Source organism: Sus scrofa, chromosome 5, assembly GCF_000003025.6.
Source record: "Sus scrofa isolate TJ Tabasco breed Duroc chromosome 5, Sscrofa11.1, whole genome shotgun sequence".
In the NCBI taxonomy this organism is placed as follows: domain Eukaryota; kingdom Metazoa; phylum Chordata; class Mammalia; order Artiodactyla; family Suidae; genus Sus; species Sus scrofa.
In genome coordinates, this window is record NC_010447.5 from 77,403,669 (window position 1) to 77,424,048 (window position 20,380).

The window sequence follows — 20,380 nt, forward strand, 5'->3', positions numbered from 1 at the left end:
CTAAACTGCATGGATCCTAGTTGGATTCATTTCCTCTGCACCATGACGGGAATACCACCTCCCAACACTTTTACTTTCAAATACCATCAAATTGGGAGTTAGAGCTTCAACGTATGCATTTAGCAGGGATACAGACATTCAATCCACAGCAGTGTGTGCATGTTACTGATGAGAGGTACCTGGGGCTGGGATGTGAAGAGTTGTATAAACCAGGAAGCTAAGTCCTGACCCTCTGCTTTAACATGAGATTCTGCCCAAACTGTTGAACAGTTTGTCTTTCAGGGAGATTTTGAAAGTATCCCAGGAATCCAGCAGTTGTGCAATTTTTACTTGATACGTTTTTCTCTAGCTGAAGGCTCCTTCATAGACTCAGAGAGTCCCCCGACAGCCTCTGGTTCAGGTCATTTGTGTTTCTGATTGTAGGGCATTGATGCAGGAGGGCTTTCCAAATATCCTCGAGCAGGGGACTCTGACTAGCACTCAGGCTCCCAAAGCCTCAGTTCTCAGTTTTTCTACTCTCCCATCAGGAGAGTTGGAGTTGGAAGTAAAATAATTTCATTTAGGTAACTCTATTCTAAACAAGCAGCAAAAATAATTACATAAGGTTCTACTAAATGGTACTTCATTTCATAGCATTATTAAATAGAACATGATCTAGGAGTTCCCTGGTGGCTCCAAGGGCGAAGGCTCTAGCATTCTCACTGTTGTGGTATAGATTCGATCCCTGGCCTGGGAACTTCTGAATGCCATAAGCGTGGCCAAAAAAAATGTTAGAAAGTAATCTATGGAATGAACATCCTTCATAGGTAAGTGATTACTTGATGAAATAGTCCATCTTCTTCTCATTTTCCTGCACAGCAAGATAAGGATTACTGTCATCTTAACAGAAACCCGTCAGCAGATGACCAAGACCTGTGCCTTTAGGAAAAGAGATAAATGCAAAATGGCAACTAATTTTGGCCTTCTTTAAGTTGCTGAGTTAGCATAGGCTAAAAGAAATGCTGGTTACCCATCTGGAAACAAGTTTGGGCCACAGACCAGGTTTAGACAATTTTTTTTACTCACCAAGTAAAACTTGGTGATTGTCCCAAATTTAAAGTTAAATAGCTGGCAATAATAGAAAAAATATGCCCATCGCTTTATGGAGTGCAGTCAAGTTTTCCTTTGAGATGACAATACCAGGAATCTGCCCACAAAATAATCAATCTCATCTAGTTTATTTGCAAATGACCCTGATAAAATGCTCTATGACCCTGTGCCAGGGAGGCTGAGCTATGAACAGGGGAGAATTGGGTTTCTGTTTTTCTCCCTGCACCCCCAGGGCTCATGCTTAGTGACAGTTACACTTAATGTCAAACTAAGAGTAAAGATTGTTGGCTACAAGCCTTATTGCTGGAGCTACGCTGCCTGAGCCAGGCCTGGGACTTACAGAGACCAGAAAGGCCAAATGCAATGTGGAGACCATTTTACTATTTCTTCTGGATTCCTGGATCCTCAATTTTCCTTTAACAAAATGCATATAATTTTTTCTTCCTATGACTCTACTAAGCTAACCAATTAGACTAAAATTAGGCTGATTTGGGAAAAATTCAGATAGTGATGAGTTCATGTTTTATTTGGTCACCTTCTCTAACTTTCCATCCCACCTCTAAAATACCCACACAGACACACAGCCATACACACACAAACATACACACAGACACACACGCAACACACACAGACACACTCAGACACACACACACAGACACACTCAGACACACACACACACACACGCTCTATCATTCAAGAATTAGAATGGCACATGATAGTAACCCTACCATTTTGTACTACCATGAACTGAAATTCTAGAAAAAAATGGGGCCCATATCCTTTTGACCACAGAATGTTAAAAGCGTGGCTTTTTTTTTTTTTTACAAAAAATATATTTTATTAAATTTAAGATGTTTTTACATTTTAAGATGCTCCATTATTTTATGTACCACTAGAGAAGGAATATTGCTGTCAATTAAACTAAAACACAGTGCTTTCTTTTTTTCTTTTTCTTTTGTCCATCTTACTAGAGGTTTATTAATTTTGAATTTGCCAAATAACCAGCTTTTGTTTTATTGATTTTATTTATTGTTTTCTCATTTTTGGTTTCACTGGTATATGCTCTTACCTTTAGTAATTTTCTTCCTTCTGCTTTATTTTATTCTTTTCCCAGTTTCTTTTTTTTAAAATTTTTTTTTATTTTTTCATTTTCCCACTGTACAGCAAGGGGATCAAGTTATCCTTACATGTATACATTACAATTACATTTTTTCCCCCCACCCTTTGTTCTGTTGTAACATGAGTATCTAGACATAGTTCTCAATGCTATTCAGCAGGATCTCCTTGTAAATCTATTCTAAGTTGTGTCTGATAAGCCCAAGCTCCCGATCCCTCCCACTCCCTCCCCCTCCCATCAGGCAGCCACAAGTCTTTTCTCCAAGTCTATGATTTTCTTTTCTGAGGAGATGTTCATTTGTGCTGGATATTAGATTCCAGTTACAAGTGATATCATATGGTATTTGTCTTTGTCTTTCTGGCTCATTTCACTCAGGATGAGATTCTCTAGTTCCATCCATGTTGCTGCAAATGGCATTATGTCGTTCTTTTTTATGGCTGAGTAGTATTCCATTGTGTATATATACCACCTCTTCCGAATCCAGTCATCTGTTGATGGACATTTGGGTTGTTTCCACGTCCTGGCTATTGTGAATAGTGCTGCAATGAACATGCGGGTGCATGTGTCTCTTTTAAGTAGAGTTTTGTCTGGATATATGCCCAAGAGTGGGATTGCGGGGTCATATGGAAATTCTATGTATAGATTTCTAAGGTATCTCCAAACTGTTCTCCATAGTGGCTGTACCAGTTTACATTCCCACCAGCAGTGCAGTCTTTTCCTAGTTTCTAAAACTAGGAATTTAAATTGTTGATTTAAGACTTTTCCTTATTTCTAACCATTTTAGTGCTATAAATTTTCCTCTCAGCACTACATTATATGCATCCCACATATTTTAATATGTTGCTTTTTAAATTTTTAGTCAGTTATATGTATTTAAAATTTCCTTTGATACTTTTTCTTTGACTCATGGATTATGTAGAAGTGTGTTATTTGATTTCCATATCTTTCTGTTATTGATTTCTAGTTGATTCCATCATGGTCAGAAAACATATACTGTGTTATTTCAATTCTCTTAAAATTTTTGAGGTTTGTTTTATGGTCTATCCTGGTCAATGTTCCATGGTGCTAAAAAAAAATGTATGTGTATTCTGCTGCTAGTACTGGAGTGTTCCATGTATGTCAATTAGAAATTTTAGTTGATTGTGTTGTTCAGAACTATATCTTTGCTGATTTTCTATCCAGTAGTTCTGTTGGTTTCTAAGAGCTGAAGGTAGAAGCCTGCAGCTGTAATTGTGGATTTATCTTTCGCCTTCAGTTCTCAGTTTTTGCTTCAGGTATTTTGAGTCTCTGTGCATTTGACTTACCTGTTCACTTTCAGGATCAAGTTGCAGAAATCATAGCTGCAAATCATGCTTTGGAAGTCCCCCATTGGAGAGAGTTCTTCCATCACTTATTTGTAGCTATTGCCAAGCATTTGCACTAGAGATATGACTGTGTTATAAGAAAGAACCTTCTGACATTTCCAATGATTCCAAGCTAAATAATCTTGGGGATTGCATTACACAGAAATGATTCCAACAAAAATGACAATGCTAAAGCTCAATAAAATTAAACGACTTGTCCCAGACTTGGATATGGGACTCAAATCCTGGTCTACTGGCCATGCTAAACCATTTTCTTCAAGTCATCCCCATCCCACCCCAGCTGCAGCTCTGGCTAGGGTCTGCCCCATCCTTTCAGCTTCTGCTTTAGTCATCAATGAATTGTGAATTGCACATTTATTTGATTCTGCCTTAGACTCAGCTGAAAATATAAACATGTGTAGGAATTGGCAGCATGCTTTAATTCTTTTTCCATAAAATATAAATTGGCCGAAAAAATTTTTTCTTTCTGTGAAGTTTTCCCTCATGATAAAAGGAATATATAGTCTTTGTAGAAAATTTAGAAAATAACGGAAACATGTGAAGATGAAAACTAACACTGCTAATTATTTTGATACTTAAAAATATCTGCTTTTAACATTTTAGATTTCTTTCATTTTTCTTCTATTCCTATATTCCATCCATTTTCAATATGTGAAATTTGGATAAGAAAGCAATTATTCTTGTTTTTTTTCGCTTCATATTATACTATCTTTTTTCATTTTTTATCATTTACTTATATATATATATTTCATTTTTTATTTTATTATTTTATTTTTTAAAATTTATTTTTATTTTTTGTCTTTTTAGGGCCATAACAGCGGCATATGGAGGTGCCCAGGCTAGGGGTCTAATCAGAGCTACAGCCACAGGCCTACACCACAGCCACAGCAACGCAAGATCCGAGCCACATCTGTGACCTACACCACAGCACATGGCAACACCAGATCCTTAACCTACTGGGCGAGGCCAGGGATCGAACCCACAACCTCATGGTTCCTAGTCGGATTCATTTCCACTATGCCCCGATGGGAACTCCTATATTTCATTTTTAATGACTGCATCTTATTCCAACCTATGAAGGTACCAGAATGTATTAAATCATTCCACAATTTCAGACATTTGGAGAATTTCAAACTTGTAGTCCATTATGTGTTTAAAGAATACATGAATTCGTAAAAGACAATTCACTTCTCTGATTATTTCCTGGGAATAGAGTCTTAGAAAAGAAATCAGTGGGTCAGAAGACATGAATGTTGTATTTCATAGTTTCATATTGCTGCCATAACAAATTTTCATGAATTTAGCTACTTAAAACCTAACCCATTTATTATCTCACAAATCTGTAGGTCGGAAGTCTGGCTGACGCAGTAGAGTACTAGGCTTCAGGTCTCTCGAGCCTCACATCAAAGCCTGGGTGCCCAAGGCTCCTATTTGGGGTGCCCAAGGCTCCTATTTGGAGGCTCAGGATAAGAATCATCTTATTGGCTTAAGTTGTTAGAAGAATTCATTTCCTTCTCACAGTTTCCATGAGGTCTCCTCCACCTTCAAGCCCAAAGTGGCAGGCCAAATCCTTTTACCCTTTGAATATTTTTGACTTCAGTTGAAGAAAGTTCTCTGATTTTACGGGTTCGTGGGACTAGATTATTCAGGATAATTTCCCTGTTTTAAGATCTGCACTTGAGTTATATCTGCCATGTCCCATTTGCCATGAAAAGTCATATCTTTTCAGGTGCAAGAGAACAGCAGCCATTTGGACTACTTACAAACATTTGTGAAGATCTTTATAAGTACAGCCAGAATGCTTTCCAGATAAGGTAAGCAAAACAAAGATTTCTGTCACCAGAATGAGTGTGATCAACTCCCCACACTCACCAGGACAGAATCTTATCTTTTCTTTATTTCACTACACTAATAGACAAGATAATTTTATTTGTCTTTTTACTGCCTGTCTTTGGTTCACAGTGAGGTCATACTCATTTAAAAATATTTGTTCACCATTCATTTCTTGCCTGTGATTTCATATCTGTTGCCCATTCTTCCATTAGATTCTTAGTATTTCCCTTATTGATTTGAATTATCTCTTTTTACATTAAGGATATATTGGTCTGTATTTTGTAGTAGCTGGTATTTGGGGGGGGGCTGTGCCCACAACAAGTGGAAGTTCCCAGGCCAGGAATGAACCCATGCCACGGATTGAACCCATGCCACAGCAGTGACAATAAGAAATCCTTAAGCCTCTGAACCACCAGGAAACTCCTGGTAGGTAGTATTTTAAATTGTTTATTCTTTTTTTTTTTTTTTTTTTTTCCTTTTTGCCATTTCTTGGGCCACTCCCACGGCATATGGAGGCTCCCATGATAGGGGTCCAATCGGAGCTGTAGCCACCAGCCTATACCAGAGCCACAGCAACGCTGGATCCGAGCTGAGTCTGCGATCTACACCACAGCTCACGGCAACGCCAGATCCTTAACCCACTGAGCAAGGGCAGGGACCGAACCCGCAACCTCATGGTTCCTCGTCGGATTCATTAACCACTGTGCCACAACAGAAACTCCTTAAATTGTTTATTCTTTAATGTGCAGAATTACTTTTTATTGCTGCATAGTCATTTGTATTCATCATTGCCTTTATGGTTTCTTCCATAAATCATTTCTTTTTTACATGTTTTACTTTCACATGTAAAAAAGAGTAGCTATCAAATAGTTTTCTAAAATGCTTATGTTTTGGCTTTCATATTGAATTTTTTTCATTTTGGTACACAGTATGAAGAATGGCTCAATTGATTTTTTTAAATCAGTTTCTTTAACACTAATAATTAGTGCATTTTTTTAAAATTGGGAAACGACAGTAATGAGGATGCATGCTACAGAAGCAAAGGTTACACTAACTGCTTCTGCACATGAAGAAAAATGCAGAGCAAAGAGAAAATGGCAGACTTCCAAGGTGGTAAATAAGAATCAAAGGAACTAATTTCTCTTGTTTCCTCTATGTAGGCTTGAAACAATGGCAAAAAGAACTAATAAAGTTGAATACAAGTAGCCAGAAATGATTTTTGATGTCCTGGGCCTATCTAGATAGTTCTGGGTCTCTTAACCAAGATTTAAAGTTACTTAGAAAAAGTTGTTTTTGGTCAAAGTTCTTTGATAAAACAAGAATTAGATTAGCATACATTAGAAAAGCTAACTGCAAGGCAAAAAAAAAAAAAAATCAACAACGAAAAAGAGAGAGAGAGTGAAAGAAAAGGAGACTCTTACCCATCCAATTTGGAAATTCGAACATTAATTATGACAATACCATTCCAATTAATCTTAATGCCAGTAAGAAAGGAACTGCAGAATACCTTTCGGAAAATGAGCAAGCATGCCATAGAGTGGGAAAATACCTTCGTAATCTGCAAAGAATGTGTACCCAGAATGTATAAAGAACCCTGACACATACAAAATAAAAAGACAATCTAATTTTAAAAATGAGCAAGAGATTTGCACAGACACTTTACAAAAGGAGACAGAATGGTCGTTAAATACATGAAAATTTCCAATACTAGTCATCAGGGAAATGGAAATGAAAAGCACAGTCATGATGAGTTAACATTTCACACCCATGTGAAAGGCTATAAAGTACAAAAGACAATGCCAAATGCTGGCAGAGATGTGGAGCAACTGGAGCCTCTCTATTTTACTGGCGGGAGTGAAAATGGCAGAACCATTTTAGAGAACTGCTTGAAAATTTCTTAAAAAGTTAAGCATATATTTACCATGCGACCTGTCAGTCCCACTACTGGTCACTTTCTACCCAATCCTTAGCCCCCTCATGTTGCTCTCCTTGCTCTCAAATCTTCCATGTCCTCATTTTACTCTTCTTACCTTTCTTCCAGTCCCTCTTTTCCCATCCCAAATGACTTCTCCCTAATTCACCACAAAGAGAGGCATTTATTCCACATTCATTCTAGGATAATATAAAATAAGAATGAGTGAGGATTAGCTGTGTATTTTGCCAAAATAAGATGGCAAGTTTTTTTTGAAAGATGTATGTTAGTTTATGTCAAGAGAAACAATAAAAATGGAACATATATCAATATTAAAAAGACAATATTTAGGAGTTCCTGCTGTGGCCCAGCGGGTTAGGGATATGGCATTGTTCCTGTGGTGGTGCAGGTTCAATCTCCTGCCCAGCACAGTGGGTTAAGGATTTGATATTGCCACAGCTGCCATGTGGGTTGCAGTCACAGCTCAAATTTGATCCATGTCCTGGGAACGTCTATGTACTTCAGGTGAGGCCAAAAAAGAAAAAAAAAGACAATGTTTAGATTAAAAAGTTTTTCCATATACAGATAATTCATGGTCTTCAACAGTAGAAAAAAATCACATCACAGTAATTTGAAAAGTTCATTTATTATATACCAATATACACTTTCTGTAATAAAAAAAAGCCTCCCAATACATTGAACCATCTTATAAATGAAATAAGAAAATAAAATTTTCATCTGTTTATAAATGGGGCTAAATTAACCAGTACAAGATACCATATGTATGTCTGCCCTGCAGTCTGTGAAATCTAATCCTGAAAATGACCATGAGAAAAAAATGCTGCTTTCTTATTTGGCACTGTAGTATTGCTCTTGAATATTTATATAATTACACATTTGATAATTTCAAGTTAGTCATTTCAAATATAAAGCATTCAATATATATACAGATTTTACAGTTTTTCAACTTTTTGGATTAATCTTTGATATTTACATTTAAATACATTCAGATTAAACATTTTTTAACACTCAGAAGGTATCTTTTTTCCACTTTCTATTTTGATACACTCTTTAGATGAATGAAAATGGAAATATATCTTAAAGATGCTATTTGGCAAATTTTTTCAATAATAGTCAGTTACGATAGTTTCTAGTAATGCTCAATTTACATAACAAAGTGCACCACTTTACAGTATTATGCCTCTAGAAAATAATACACAAAACAACTATATATTTACTTAAGGCACATTCAGAAAAAAACTATTGAAATGTGATTTAACATTATCATACTTATACTTGTATTTCATACTTGACTATACTAAAATATAAAATATACAACAATGTGCTTGCTACTGATTTAGGGAAAAAAAGGAGCAAAGTCCAGAAATTCTAGGCAGTGAATACTAATTTTTAAATCTATTTCATGTAACTATGTTGTAAAAATGAGCAAGAATAATAGTTTGCATCTCTTTGTAGTGTTAGCACTTTTATTTTTGTAGAGAACCACTCAACATTGTATTGAGTGGTAAACGAATGTCAGCACACACCTGTGCAAGCTACAATGAACGAAATCCCACTTTAGATATGCTAAACTAAAATAACAACCTTGGTACTGATAGTTATTTGTAAGTAGGAAACTTATTTTCTTATACATGATTATGATAATATTGTAAACATTGAAGAAGAGCATTACTGAACTATTTATAACTTAGGTCTCAAATTTAAAATATCTCCAATAGACAGATACATACAAATGGATTTTTTTAGCCCATCCACTTAATTCCCTACCCCACCCCCAATAATATAAATGTTTGATGATGAAGAGAGAAAGTGACACACGTAAAAAATAAAAATTAAATGTACCATACATTAAAATTCTGATGACGACAGAGTAAGATTATATACATAAACACGTAGCAATCACAGTTTCCTGCACTGAATGTTTATCAAATAAAAATGTATCAAACAATACTGGGTAGTATAGCTCCACATGAATCTAGAAATTCTGAATGAGACTGGAAGACAAGAGGGAGGGCCTTGTTCAATGACAAAAGGATGAGGAGAGGGCTGGGAACAACATTAATAAGCCAATGTTTCTAGAACAGGTGGTCTCGCTATAAGCGTTATTTTTGCTGTGGCTTGATAATTTAAATAAAGCCCCTCTTTATGTTCCATTAAGACATTTGAACATTTACAAAAGATCTACTGAATGAAGTAGTCGCTAATTCAATGTCACAAACAAGATGGGCAAAATATTCCTTTAGTGTTGACTGTAAGAGGTTCTAGCCTGGTGTCTGATCATTTGTGAACCTTACAGGGACAGTTCATAAGACTTGCCTTTTCCCTCTGTTAATAACTAGACCCAGAGTGTTTGGGGCAAGATTGAGGGAGGGCATTAAATGGTGATAGCTTTGCCACCAGGGCGTTTTTGTTTGGTATTCTGAGAGTGTAGGAATTTGGTACTTTGGGGTGGGGAGGGAGGAAGAAGGTATTATCTGATGACCATTACATGCAGGTACCCTTACTCTGCTCATGCAGCAACAAAAATACATCATTTCACACCACTCTAGTAAAACCTGGGTAAAAAGGTGCACCACAGATTTTAAAACCATAGAGAGCCACCCGTGACAAAAACGATGATTTTTCTCTTCTGAAGGTGCCTGGTGATCTTGCTGGTAAACATCTTTGGAATCTTCCTGTTATTTCCTACAAATAACATTCCAATCAAGATAACTTAAATGTCTTTGGGAGCACAATTCGCAAGCATCTCCAATAGGAAATGAAAGTATTTTTCCTTGGGTTAGTGATGCTTGGAATTTGGGGGATTGTAAATCCAGTCAATTATAATGAGGGCCATGCTTCCGATCATGAAGATGATGCCAACCACGAGGAAAATTAAAGCCTGTAATCCAGAGAGAACTTGTTAGGGAACACAGACACCACACTTACTTAGTTCAGTTGGCTTGTATAGGCTGTTTACGTAAGGCAGCCATCTGATTTGCACATTGAATTGTATTATTCTTATAGTTCAGATGTCCATGCCTAGCAGTTCAATCAATTTAGAACCCTAGCCAAGAAAAGAGGGTGACATAGTAGTAGATTTAATTCAGATGTTCAAAATAGAAGAATGGCTAATTGATTTGGTACATCAAAATGATGTAATCATTACAAATCAAGTGATAGAAAAAGATTTAATGGCTTAGAGAGTGCTTATAATCTTTTAGGTGAAAAGGGGTAGGCTATGAAAGAGTAGTACATATGATAGGATTAAATTTTATAAAGCAAACAAAAACAAAAGCCTAATATATGTTGCATGTTCTTTGAAAAAAATTCCAAAATGTATGTGTATGTTTGTAATTACATATATATATATATACACACATACATGTAATACACACAAACAAATATTTCATAATTTTAACACTAGAAGGGGCCTTATATATTATCACACAGATTAACCTCCTAATTCTACATATGAGGAAACAACCGCTGAAGTTTTTATTTCACTAGAAAGGATGTGGAGATAATTTTACTCACTTTTACCTCTTGTCAAGCTGAAAATGGGTCACAAAGACAAGTAATTTGCCAAGATCACACTGCTGTGCAAGTCCAAGGAGAATAGACTGCATAGGGTAGAAATCTGGGGGCAAGATGATACGAGGAGCTTTTGATATCAAACTGTCCTAAAGTCCCTGAACGGTCCGGAGAATAGAATGACTTCCGGACAAAATTTGGGGTAAGTCAGTCAGAGGCACTTTACAAGCCTTACTACAAGACTTTATTAAGCAATCATTGATAGGACTTAACACTGGAAAAATAATTATTTCTAGCATATATTTTTGCAGGACTATCATGGGAAAGAAATATATACTCTTCAGGTTAAAAAGACTATAAACTGTACCTAAAGAGATTAACTGGGAAACAAATGGTTCTGTTCTGAATTTCTGTCCACAGTAAGGGACAACAAGGGACTAAGGAGAGGAAAACAAAAGTGACATTTTTTTTCCTTTGGCCTTACACATCTAACCAACATGACCCAAGTATTTAAATTATTTCTAGGGAGTATATTTTCATAATTAGTCTATTTGCATGATTTCCTCTGGATAGCCCAGTGATAACTTGGTGGTGGAAACTGGGAAACCTGTATGCCTGTGGGCAAACGCCTCTAGCATATGATAAGGTAGGAAGGACTCAACAGAAGATATTAATATTTGAAGAGAAGAAATCCTAGAATCACTCAAGTTCCAAAAATCCATGCCCTCTTTCTCTCCACCAGAGCGTTCCAGTCCATCTTTGATTTTTAGTTCTTGTGCATCAGTTCATTTTTTTGGAACTCCTGGTTTACTCTAAGAAGTCAAAGAGCAAGTTATGATGGGATACATTGCAAACCTTACTTACCCCGACCTTTTGGGGTGACCTAAGGGGTTCTTTCTTGACCAGTTTAAGGTAAAAAGCTGCTGGAAGAATGAAAATCAGCATAGTGGCAGAAGAAGCCCCTGAGGAGAGACATGGGACAGGTGAAAGTGTCACTCAGCTGGTCTGACCCACGCGCATACATTGGAAAGAAAGCAAATCCAAAGCTACCTTGATCTTAGCATGAAAAGCTCATGGATGCTTGTGCAAAGAACACGTGTTTACAAATAAAATTTCAGTGTACCTAATCTCATAGCTACATGCTAAGTATACATAACATGGACTAAACATCAACAAGGCTGAATGTTGCAAATTAAGAGGAAATTAGTCATAAACACATGCAAAGGAGGTTGGACTCATCACACACTCTCCCAGTCCACTTCTAACTTCAAGATGCTTACACCTGAGTTTTTAAAGTTTTATGTATACTTAAAATGTGAATCAGCCCTCAAATCAGCAGAATGGAAAATTAAATATATTAGCAGACCACCCAGTTAAAGGGAAATCATATGCTTTTACAAAGTCAACCTCTTCTTCCTCCAAATATATCCTTTAATTTTCAGCTGATACTCAGACCTAAGAGGGTATCCTGTAGGTAACCTTCCTTTTTCTTTTTTTCTTTTTTTCTTTTTTTTTTTTTTTTCAACCACCCTGAGGCATATGAAGTTCCCAGACCAGGATCCTGGGCAAGCCACACTTGTGGCCTATGCCACAGCTATGGCAACACCAGATCCTTTAACCCGTGATGCTGGACTGAGGATCAAACCTGCATCCTGGGGCTGCAGAGACACTGCCGATCCTGTTGTGCCACTTTAGGAATTCCTTTTTTTTTTTTTTTTTTTTTTATTGGTTGAACCCACAGCATATGCAAGTTACCAGGCCAGGGATTACATCTGAGCCTCAGCTGCTACCTATACCACAGCTGCAGCAACACCAGATCTTTTATCCTACTGTTACCTGGCCAGGGATCAAACTGACACCTCTGTAGGGACCAAAGACACTGCAGTCATATTCTTAACCCACGGCACCACAGCGGGAACTCCCCTCCCTCTCTTTTTTTTTTTTTTTTTTTTTGCAGATCCTGGGTCTAGTCCAAGCTTTATGACTTGGCTTCTACGGGGCTCAAGTTGTTTTGTCTGTCAGAAGAGGCAGCTAGACTAGACAACCTATAAGGTAGGCTTTAGCACTAACTTTTCTGATCCTAAGAATAACTTCCAGTGTCACCTGGCGAGGTGCGGGGTGGGGGCTGGGGAGGTGACCAGCTGGAGCCCAGCTGGGCTACTAGGAATTCTGTGAGCCTGAGAGGGACTGAGATTTTGACCTCCCATCACTGGCTCCCTGTCCTCTGTTTACGGAGGTATCCACTTGAGTTGACCAAGTAAAAGCTTGTCTGACACTTACCTATGAATCCAAAGATGTATTTTATAGTTGGCACAAGGATCACCAAAACATTATTAAGTGCAATAACTATGGCTGCAATTAGGAAATGTCTTATCCAGCTGAAGGGTCTTTTGGGAAATAACAGAGTGGTCACTGATGTACGAATCTGCAACAAGAAGGTTCAAAAGTAAGGTCACTGCTTTGTTTTTACTTTATTTACTATTTTAAATATTCTCATCACTCTAAAGCATGTTCTTTGTTCTTCGTTTCTCTCCCAGAAGGGATCATGAAGCTGGTTTTTATGCTGGAATTTTAAAATTGTAGTAAAGTACAAATAACATAAAATGTACCATCGTAACCATTTTTAATGTCGAGTTCAGTGGCACTAAGTACATTCACATTGCTGTGCAAGTTCGCTGCTAATGTGTGATGTCTGGAAAGGTGTCATTTTTCCTTGGTGTTCTATCTTCTGTTCACTTTCTCAGCCTTCAGAATTTTTTCTTAAAAAGAATCTCAGTCAGAAAGAGGTAAAAGAACAGATAAGATCTATAATACAGAGGCACGGTAAAACCCTTGTTGATTTCTAATCATGTCTTATCAGCCTGGATTAAGTATTAAAGGCAAGCACTGAATTTACCTGCATGTGACTGTCAACAGAATTTTTAGGAACCTAGGTATTTCTTAACTTTACATTTGATTTAACATTTTTGCCTCCTAATATTTTAAAAAATATGATACTTTTTATGTTTCCTCCTTTCTCTTTTTCCTCCCTCCCAAGTATAGATTATAAATGCCAAAAGAACAAGATCTTAACATTCCTCAGAGTTTCTACTGTAGTGTCTTGCACACAGCAGGCACTAATAAATGTTGAATTAAACTGAATAGAATGAATCTCTTCCCTCCCTTTATAATCCTTGACCGATCTGAGCCCTGTTTCAGCCACTGAAATAAGTAGGTGAAGGGTCAGGAGAGGCTCCAATTGCAGCAGCCGCTCAAGTTACCCTGACGTAACTGGATAAAAAGATCCTTGTGGGTAGAGGGAGGGAGTGCGGATTATGTTTGAACAGTTTGACAAAGTTGGAAATATTCTTATCTTTGGAATCTTTTAGAAAACATTTTTTGACTTAGTGGAGTTAGTTCATTGGCTTTCCAGTAAGGGAGCACTTCAGTGAAGCTAGGCCTTCCCATTTATAAAAAGGTTGGGATTGATATTCTCTTTAAAATTTTGCTTCTGCAGTCTCTTACCTGTGCAGAGAAGGGAATTCATTTAAAAGACAGAAAATGTAAAATATATTTTGAAGCTCACGTATGAATGACAAAAACTTTGAGCTGAATTGCTTGCAGTGTCTAATGCGACATTCTTTTCATTCCGGTCCACCCCAAATTAAACCATATGTTTAGGTTTAACAGGCAATTTCATTTCAGAATGACAAAGCCAGATAGTTTCTGGAAACAGTTAAAGAGTGAGTTTGTAACGGATTTTGAAAATTGGATGAGTGAAAATTGTAAAACTCACCCTGTAAAGTAGACTGAGGAAAATGAATGGTTTGATTTTGTTTTCCCCAGCAGCTTATAAATTCTCCATTATGTCCTACGATTAGTGCTTATGCAATATGGTCCAAACTTAGCAAGCTTAAAATAAGCTTTCTATGATATATGTGTAGTGCTTAGGTTATGTTTGTTTGAAAGTGATACATTTTTAGCATGAACAAGTAGAATACAGGTTATTCTCAGCAGAGGTCACATGTATGTGCTTTTTAGTCCTTTGTAGAAATAAGCTCTCGGAGTTCCCGTTGTGGCGCAGTGGTTAACGAATCCGACTAGGAACCATGAGGTTGCGGGTTTGGTCCCTGCCCTTGTTCAGTGGGTTAATGATCCGGCATTGCCATGAGCTGTGGTGTAGGTTGCAGACGCGGCTCGGATCCCGCGTTGCTGTGGCTCTGGCGTAGGCCGGTGGCTACAGCTCCGATTCAACCCCTAGCCTGGAAACCTCCATATGCCGTGGGAGCGGCCCAAGAAATAGCTAAAAAAAGACAAAAAAAAAAAAAAAAGAAATAAGCTCTCTAATTCAGAAAGCTGAGTTAGAGGCAAATCTATGTGCACTGAGCCTTTGAGTGGAAATAAATGCAGTTTCTTAAGGTCTCGTGGCTCTAGAAAGACTGAGATTTGGCTTAATGATGTAATAGTATAGAAAGTTTACAGGGATAATGGTTGAAGTACATGGTGAAAGCCTGCTCTTCAAACTTGAATAAAGAATAATAAATCCCTGTACAGAAAACAGAAATAGACCCACAGGTGTATAAAACAAACTTATGGTTACTAAAAGGAAAGGTGGGGGAAGAGATAAACCAGGAGTTCAGGATTAGCAGAGACACATTACTGTGTAAAAATAGATAACCCACAAGACCTACTGTATAGTACAGGGACCTATACTCAATACTTTGTAATAACTTCTAAAAAAAAGACTCTGAAAAGACATATTTAATATATGTGTAACGGAATCACAGTACTGTACACCTGAAAAGTAACACAATATCGTAAATCAACTATACCTAAAAAAAAAAAAAAAAAATTCCCAAACAGAACTGAAGGCATATAGAGCTGCCAGTGCATTCCTAAAATAGGCAACAGGGCGCACAAGGAGAATGGAGGCTCCTGGTGGTGGTAGGTGGTAGAACAGAGGAGAAGGAAACTTGCTGGTCATGCCATGTTAAAGCGCTGCCATGAGGGGGAACCTGGGCTCCCAATGTCCTCAGCAGCCCTAGTTCCCTGTGTCAGGATAGAGGCTACTCTGGCTTATGACCCACAAAGCCTCGCCTGCTGTTCCCCTTATCTCAGTGCCCTTTTCTCTACTGACACAAACTGATAACAACCTGGAAAAGTGGGTCAGATGCTGTGCATGGAGAAGTCCCCAGCAACAGCCACAGCCTCCACTTCCGGAACAATGTCAGAAACTTTCCAGGCAGCTCTAGAGAAAACATCTGTTGTTTCCAGAGATAGGGTTATGAACAAGAGCCGGTTAGGAAGCACCGTGTCCTAACTTGGGGACCCAATGTGAAAGGAGAAATGTGGAGGCTGAGTAGAAAGTGTGAGCTTTAATTCCGAACTCAAAAAAAAAAAAAAAAATCAATTCTGTTGAAGGGAACCACACCTTACTTTGTAGGATTGTGTAGGAGGAGAGTGTAGGAAACACCCATGCACCACTCTTCTATTCCAGTTCACAATAACGTCTGCCACATACACTTCACATCAGGGAGTCTGAAGGCAATGTAAGTGAAATGAATAGTTTTACTATAATAGAATACAACAGAAGTAGCTAGAGAATCCGAGGTTTTTTTTTTTTTAAGGTGCAGTAGGTGGAATTTGAGTCTGTGTTCTTGATAAACACACTGGGGTTACTGGGGTGTCTGGTTTTCATGGTTATGTGTGCATGTTCTGCTGCAAGGGAAGCACCAGCTCAAAATGGCATTTTTAGTCCCTAGGAAGGAGACAGAGTCCCATAATAGACACCCCAGCCCCATGGCACCCCCCTCTTCCTACTACTAAAGGAAGAGAAAACAAAGTTCGGTGCCTAGTGAACAAGCTAAAGTCTTAATTCACTTTATTGATTTGTTCAGTAAGTACTTCAAGCCCTTACTTTGTGCCTTTTCTAAGAAGGAGAAAACTAACCTGGCTAGAGAAAAGATAATAAATGGAGAGATAAAAGGAAAAACCAACCAACCACTGCCACCAGCAAAACCAAAACCCTTGTCAACAGTTTGAGCTCCTAAGGAAAAGAATCAACTTATTTATTGAAAAAGGAGAATACAAAAATACCTAAAATTTACAGGTATTAATCCAGATTAGGTTTTATTTGTTTGTTTATTACACATATGTGGAGATATCAAGACAAAGGAAATAAACGTATTGATGAAGAGTTTCTTCATTCAAAGAAACATGTTAGGAGAACCAGGCTGTTCAGACTCCGCATTTAACATGTGGGAAATCTTGGCTTTCAGTTGTAAGAAACATATACACCACTAACAGCTTCTATCACTCTGGGGGAGAAGTGTCTGAAGGTAGCCTTGTGGCACTAGACTGGGACAGGGGGCTGGACACACTTTTATGTCATCCATCACTACCCTGGAGGCTAGGTTCACGTAGCCAAGATCCTCACCCAAACTGAAGTTCACGGCACATGTCGGCCAGGAGAAGTCTGTGCTTTTTATAGAAAAGGCAGTTTACACATCTCTAGAAAGGGCAAGATTCATTTGGAGACTGTTTTCCTTAGCATTCCTGCTGTGAGCTGTGCACGCCTGGTTGAGCTCATCCCGTGCCAGTCCCTGTGTCTACCCCTAACCTCCAGGGACTTGTAACCAGAGGAAAAAGTGGACAGTATACAGGACATCTCAATATAACACTGTAAGGGTGAAACAGAACTCCATGCAAAGTGTTTCAAATCTGCTAATGGGGAGTGAAAGTACATAATACAGGAGAGCAGTTGTTTTTCTGAAATTTGGTTCTAATGATCAGTTTTGGTTCGAATGGGCATCTGATGGGAATTGTTTCTGAACTATCATGGCAAGTACATCTAATGGGAAATGTGTCGCCATTCCTGATGGTCGGGTTTATGTCCATGCCTTATCTGTTTCACCGGGGAAGCATTTCTACGAGAGATCTGTATTGTTTTTTTGTTTGTTTTGTTTTTTGCTTTTTAGGGCCACATAGGTGGCATATTCAGGCTAGGGGTTGAATCAGAGCTACAGCTACGGTCTACACCCCAGCCACAGCAATGTGGGATCTGAGCCACATCTGCAACCTACACCTCAGCTCATGGCAACACCAGATCCTTAACCCACTGAGCGAGGCCAAGGTTTGAGCCTGAATCCTCATGGATCCTAGTCAGGTTCACTACCACTGAGCCACAGTGGAACTCCCAAGATCTGGATTGTTAATGTTGACAGGAATGATCCTCACTAAATGAAAGACTGACTCTCACTTCCCGTTTTCTCATTACCATGACCACCAGTGGGTCATGCTCTGAGCAGTGCACTAGTTCAACTCTTACCAACTAGCTGTGTAACCACAGCCAAGTCCATTAATCTCCTGAGACCACGACTTGAAAGCACTGTGCTTAGGGCTTATGAACAAAGCAGTACAGAAACACACAACAGAGTTCTTTAATGAAATACTGTGACTCGACAATGATATGAGGGCCCACTGTGTCCCCAAATGTAATCATTAATATCTTATTTTACACATGAAAAATAAGGGCTCCAGATATTTTTTCCTTGGCAATGCTGTTTGCTTGGCAATTTTACCCTGTGGTACACTTTCTGTCTACAGCTGTCTTCTGCCTTGTACCCACAATGGCGCTGATTTTAGATGAAAGCTATGTGCATGTTATTTGAAATACTTTCAGATGTATGAGAGGAAAGACATTCTTTAAAAGTAAACTCTTAGCCGCCATAGTAATAAGGATCTGATTTCATGCACTCATGAGAAAGGAATGTGCCAGAAAATATTTCAGCACACAAGCTGCATTTAAAGTGACCACAGTGTCATTATATGAGTCGTCCTCATCTACTTGGCTCCGTATGGAACATTCTGTACAGGACAGGACTGGTTACTGTGTTGCTTATGCCCCCCCCCAACTCCTGTGAAATGAATGGTAAATTCAGTGTTTATGAAAGGAGAAGAGTTGGCAGGAAAGTGCAGGCTTGTGTTTATCCATAGGTGGTGGTTTTAACTCGTGCTGCCCCAATTTCCATGACCAGCCTGAGTAGATCCCAGAATAACTGATGCCAATGGCAAAAGTCCTGCAGGGACCATACTCCTACAAGTCCAGCAAGAGGGTCTGTGTCAATCTTGGGGGCAGCAGAAGAGACATATGATGGATAATATGGTTGTTTTTCAAGAAATTTGGTTCTGGCATGTAATTTACTTAACATGACTCTCCTCATTAGCCTTCAAGGAATCAGATTAAATGAGGTTACTTTGGGATGTTAAGGTAGCACAAGAAACTAGGGGGAAGACATGAAATACCTTCAGAACTGTGGTGAAAATGCAATTATGTTTAGAAAGTTGATGCAGTTTGCGCTTTAAAATTTAAGAAGTAAGAAGACATAACGGATGGCCAAAAAACACATGAAAAGATGCTCAACATCACTAATTATTAGAGAAATGCAAATTGAAACTACTATGAGGTACCACCTTACACCAGCCATCACCAAAAAGTCTACAAATAATAAATGTTAGAGAGGGTGTGGAGAAAAGGGAACACTTCTACACTGTTGGTGGGAATGTAAGTTGGTGCAACCTCTATGGAAAACAGTACAGAGGTTCCTCAAAACTCTAAAAATAGAACTACAATATGATACAGCAATCCCACTCCTGGGCATATATCCAGAGAAAACCATAATTTGTAAAGATACATGCACCCCAGTGTTCATGGCAGGTCTATTCACAATAGCCAAGACAGGGAAGCAACCTAAATGTCCATCAACAGAGGAATGGATGAAGAAGATGTGGTACATGTATACAATGGAACATCACTCAGTCATATAAAAGAATGAAATAAGGCCATTTGCAGGAACGTGGATGGATCTAGAAACTATCATACTAAGTGAAGCTAGTTAGTGAACGACAAACATCATATGATATCACCTATATGTGGAATCTAAAAAAAAAAAAAAAGGATACAAATGAACTTATTTGTAGAACAGAAACAGGCTCACAGACTTTGAAAAACTTATGGTTACCAATGGGGACAGGTTGGGGGTGAGGTGGGAGGGATGGACTGGGGATTTGGTTTGGGATTGGCATATGCACATTGACGTTTATAGAACGACTGACCAGCAGGGACCTGCTGTATAGCACAGAGAACTCTACCCAGTAGTCTATGATAATCTATGTGGGAAAAGAATCTGAGAGAGAATGGATATGTGTCTATGCATGACTGGGTCACTTTGTTGTACAGCAGAAATTATCACAGCCTTGTAAATTAACTATATGTTGGTAAAAATTAAAAAAAGCCACATGGGGAGTTCCCGTTGTGGCTCAGTGGTTGATGAATCCGACTAGGAACCATGAGGTTGCGGGTTCGATCCCTGGCCTTGCTTAGTGGGTTAAGGATCCTGCATGGCCGTGAGCTGTGGTGTAGGTTGCAGACGCGGCTTGGATCCCGCGTTGCTGTGGCTGGGGTGTAGGCAGGCGGCTACAGCTCCGATTCGACCCCTAGCCTGGGAACCTCCATATGCTGCAGGAGCGGCCCTAGAAAAGGCAAAAAGACAA

At 38.6% G+C, this 20,380-nt stretch overlaps 1 protein-coding gene and 1 long non-coding RNA gene across 9 annotated transcripts in view; one reads left to right on the forward strand and one right to left on the reverse strand.

Moving 5' to 3' along the window:
* The window catches only part of LOC106510390, a 262,228-nt gene that overhangs the window by 236,435 nt on the left and 5,413 nt on the right, over nucleotides 1-20,380 (forward strand). For 3 of the 4 annotated variants that reach the window (XR_002344175.1, XR_002344174.1, XR_002344177.1), the window contains 2 exons: nucleotides 5,300-5,384; nucleotides 12,807-13,123. This is a non-coding gene — a long non-coding RNA (uncharacterized LOC106510390). Of the gene's footprint in view, nucleotides 1-5,299; nucleotides 5,385-12,806; nucleotides 13,124-20,380 lie in introns of those variants that run through there. The other variant, XR_002344176.1, reaches the window with a different exon arrangement.
* SLC38A4 (solute carrier family 38 member 4) overlaps nucleotides 7,942-20,380 on the reverse strand; it is a 77,933-nt gene continuing 65,494 nt past the window's right edge. For 3 of the 5 annotated variants that reach the window (XM_013997965.2, XM_021092582.1, XM_021092581.1), the window contains exons 14-16: nucleotides 13,130-13,274; nucleotides 11,714-11,811; nucleotides 7,950-10,217 (exon numbers count right to left, since the gene is read on the reverse strand). In XM_013997965.2, the coding sequence (XP_013853419.2) occupies nucleotides 10,116-10,217; nucleotides 11,714-11,811; nucleotides 13,130-13,274 (345 nt within the window). In that variant the 3' untranslated portion in view covers nucleotides 7,950-10,115. Of the gene's footprint in view, nucleotides 10,218-10,852; nucleotides 11,812-13,129; nucleotides 13,275-20,380 lie in introns of all 5 variants that reach the window. The other 2 variants (XM_021092580.1, XR_002344173.1) reach the window with 2 other exon arrangements.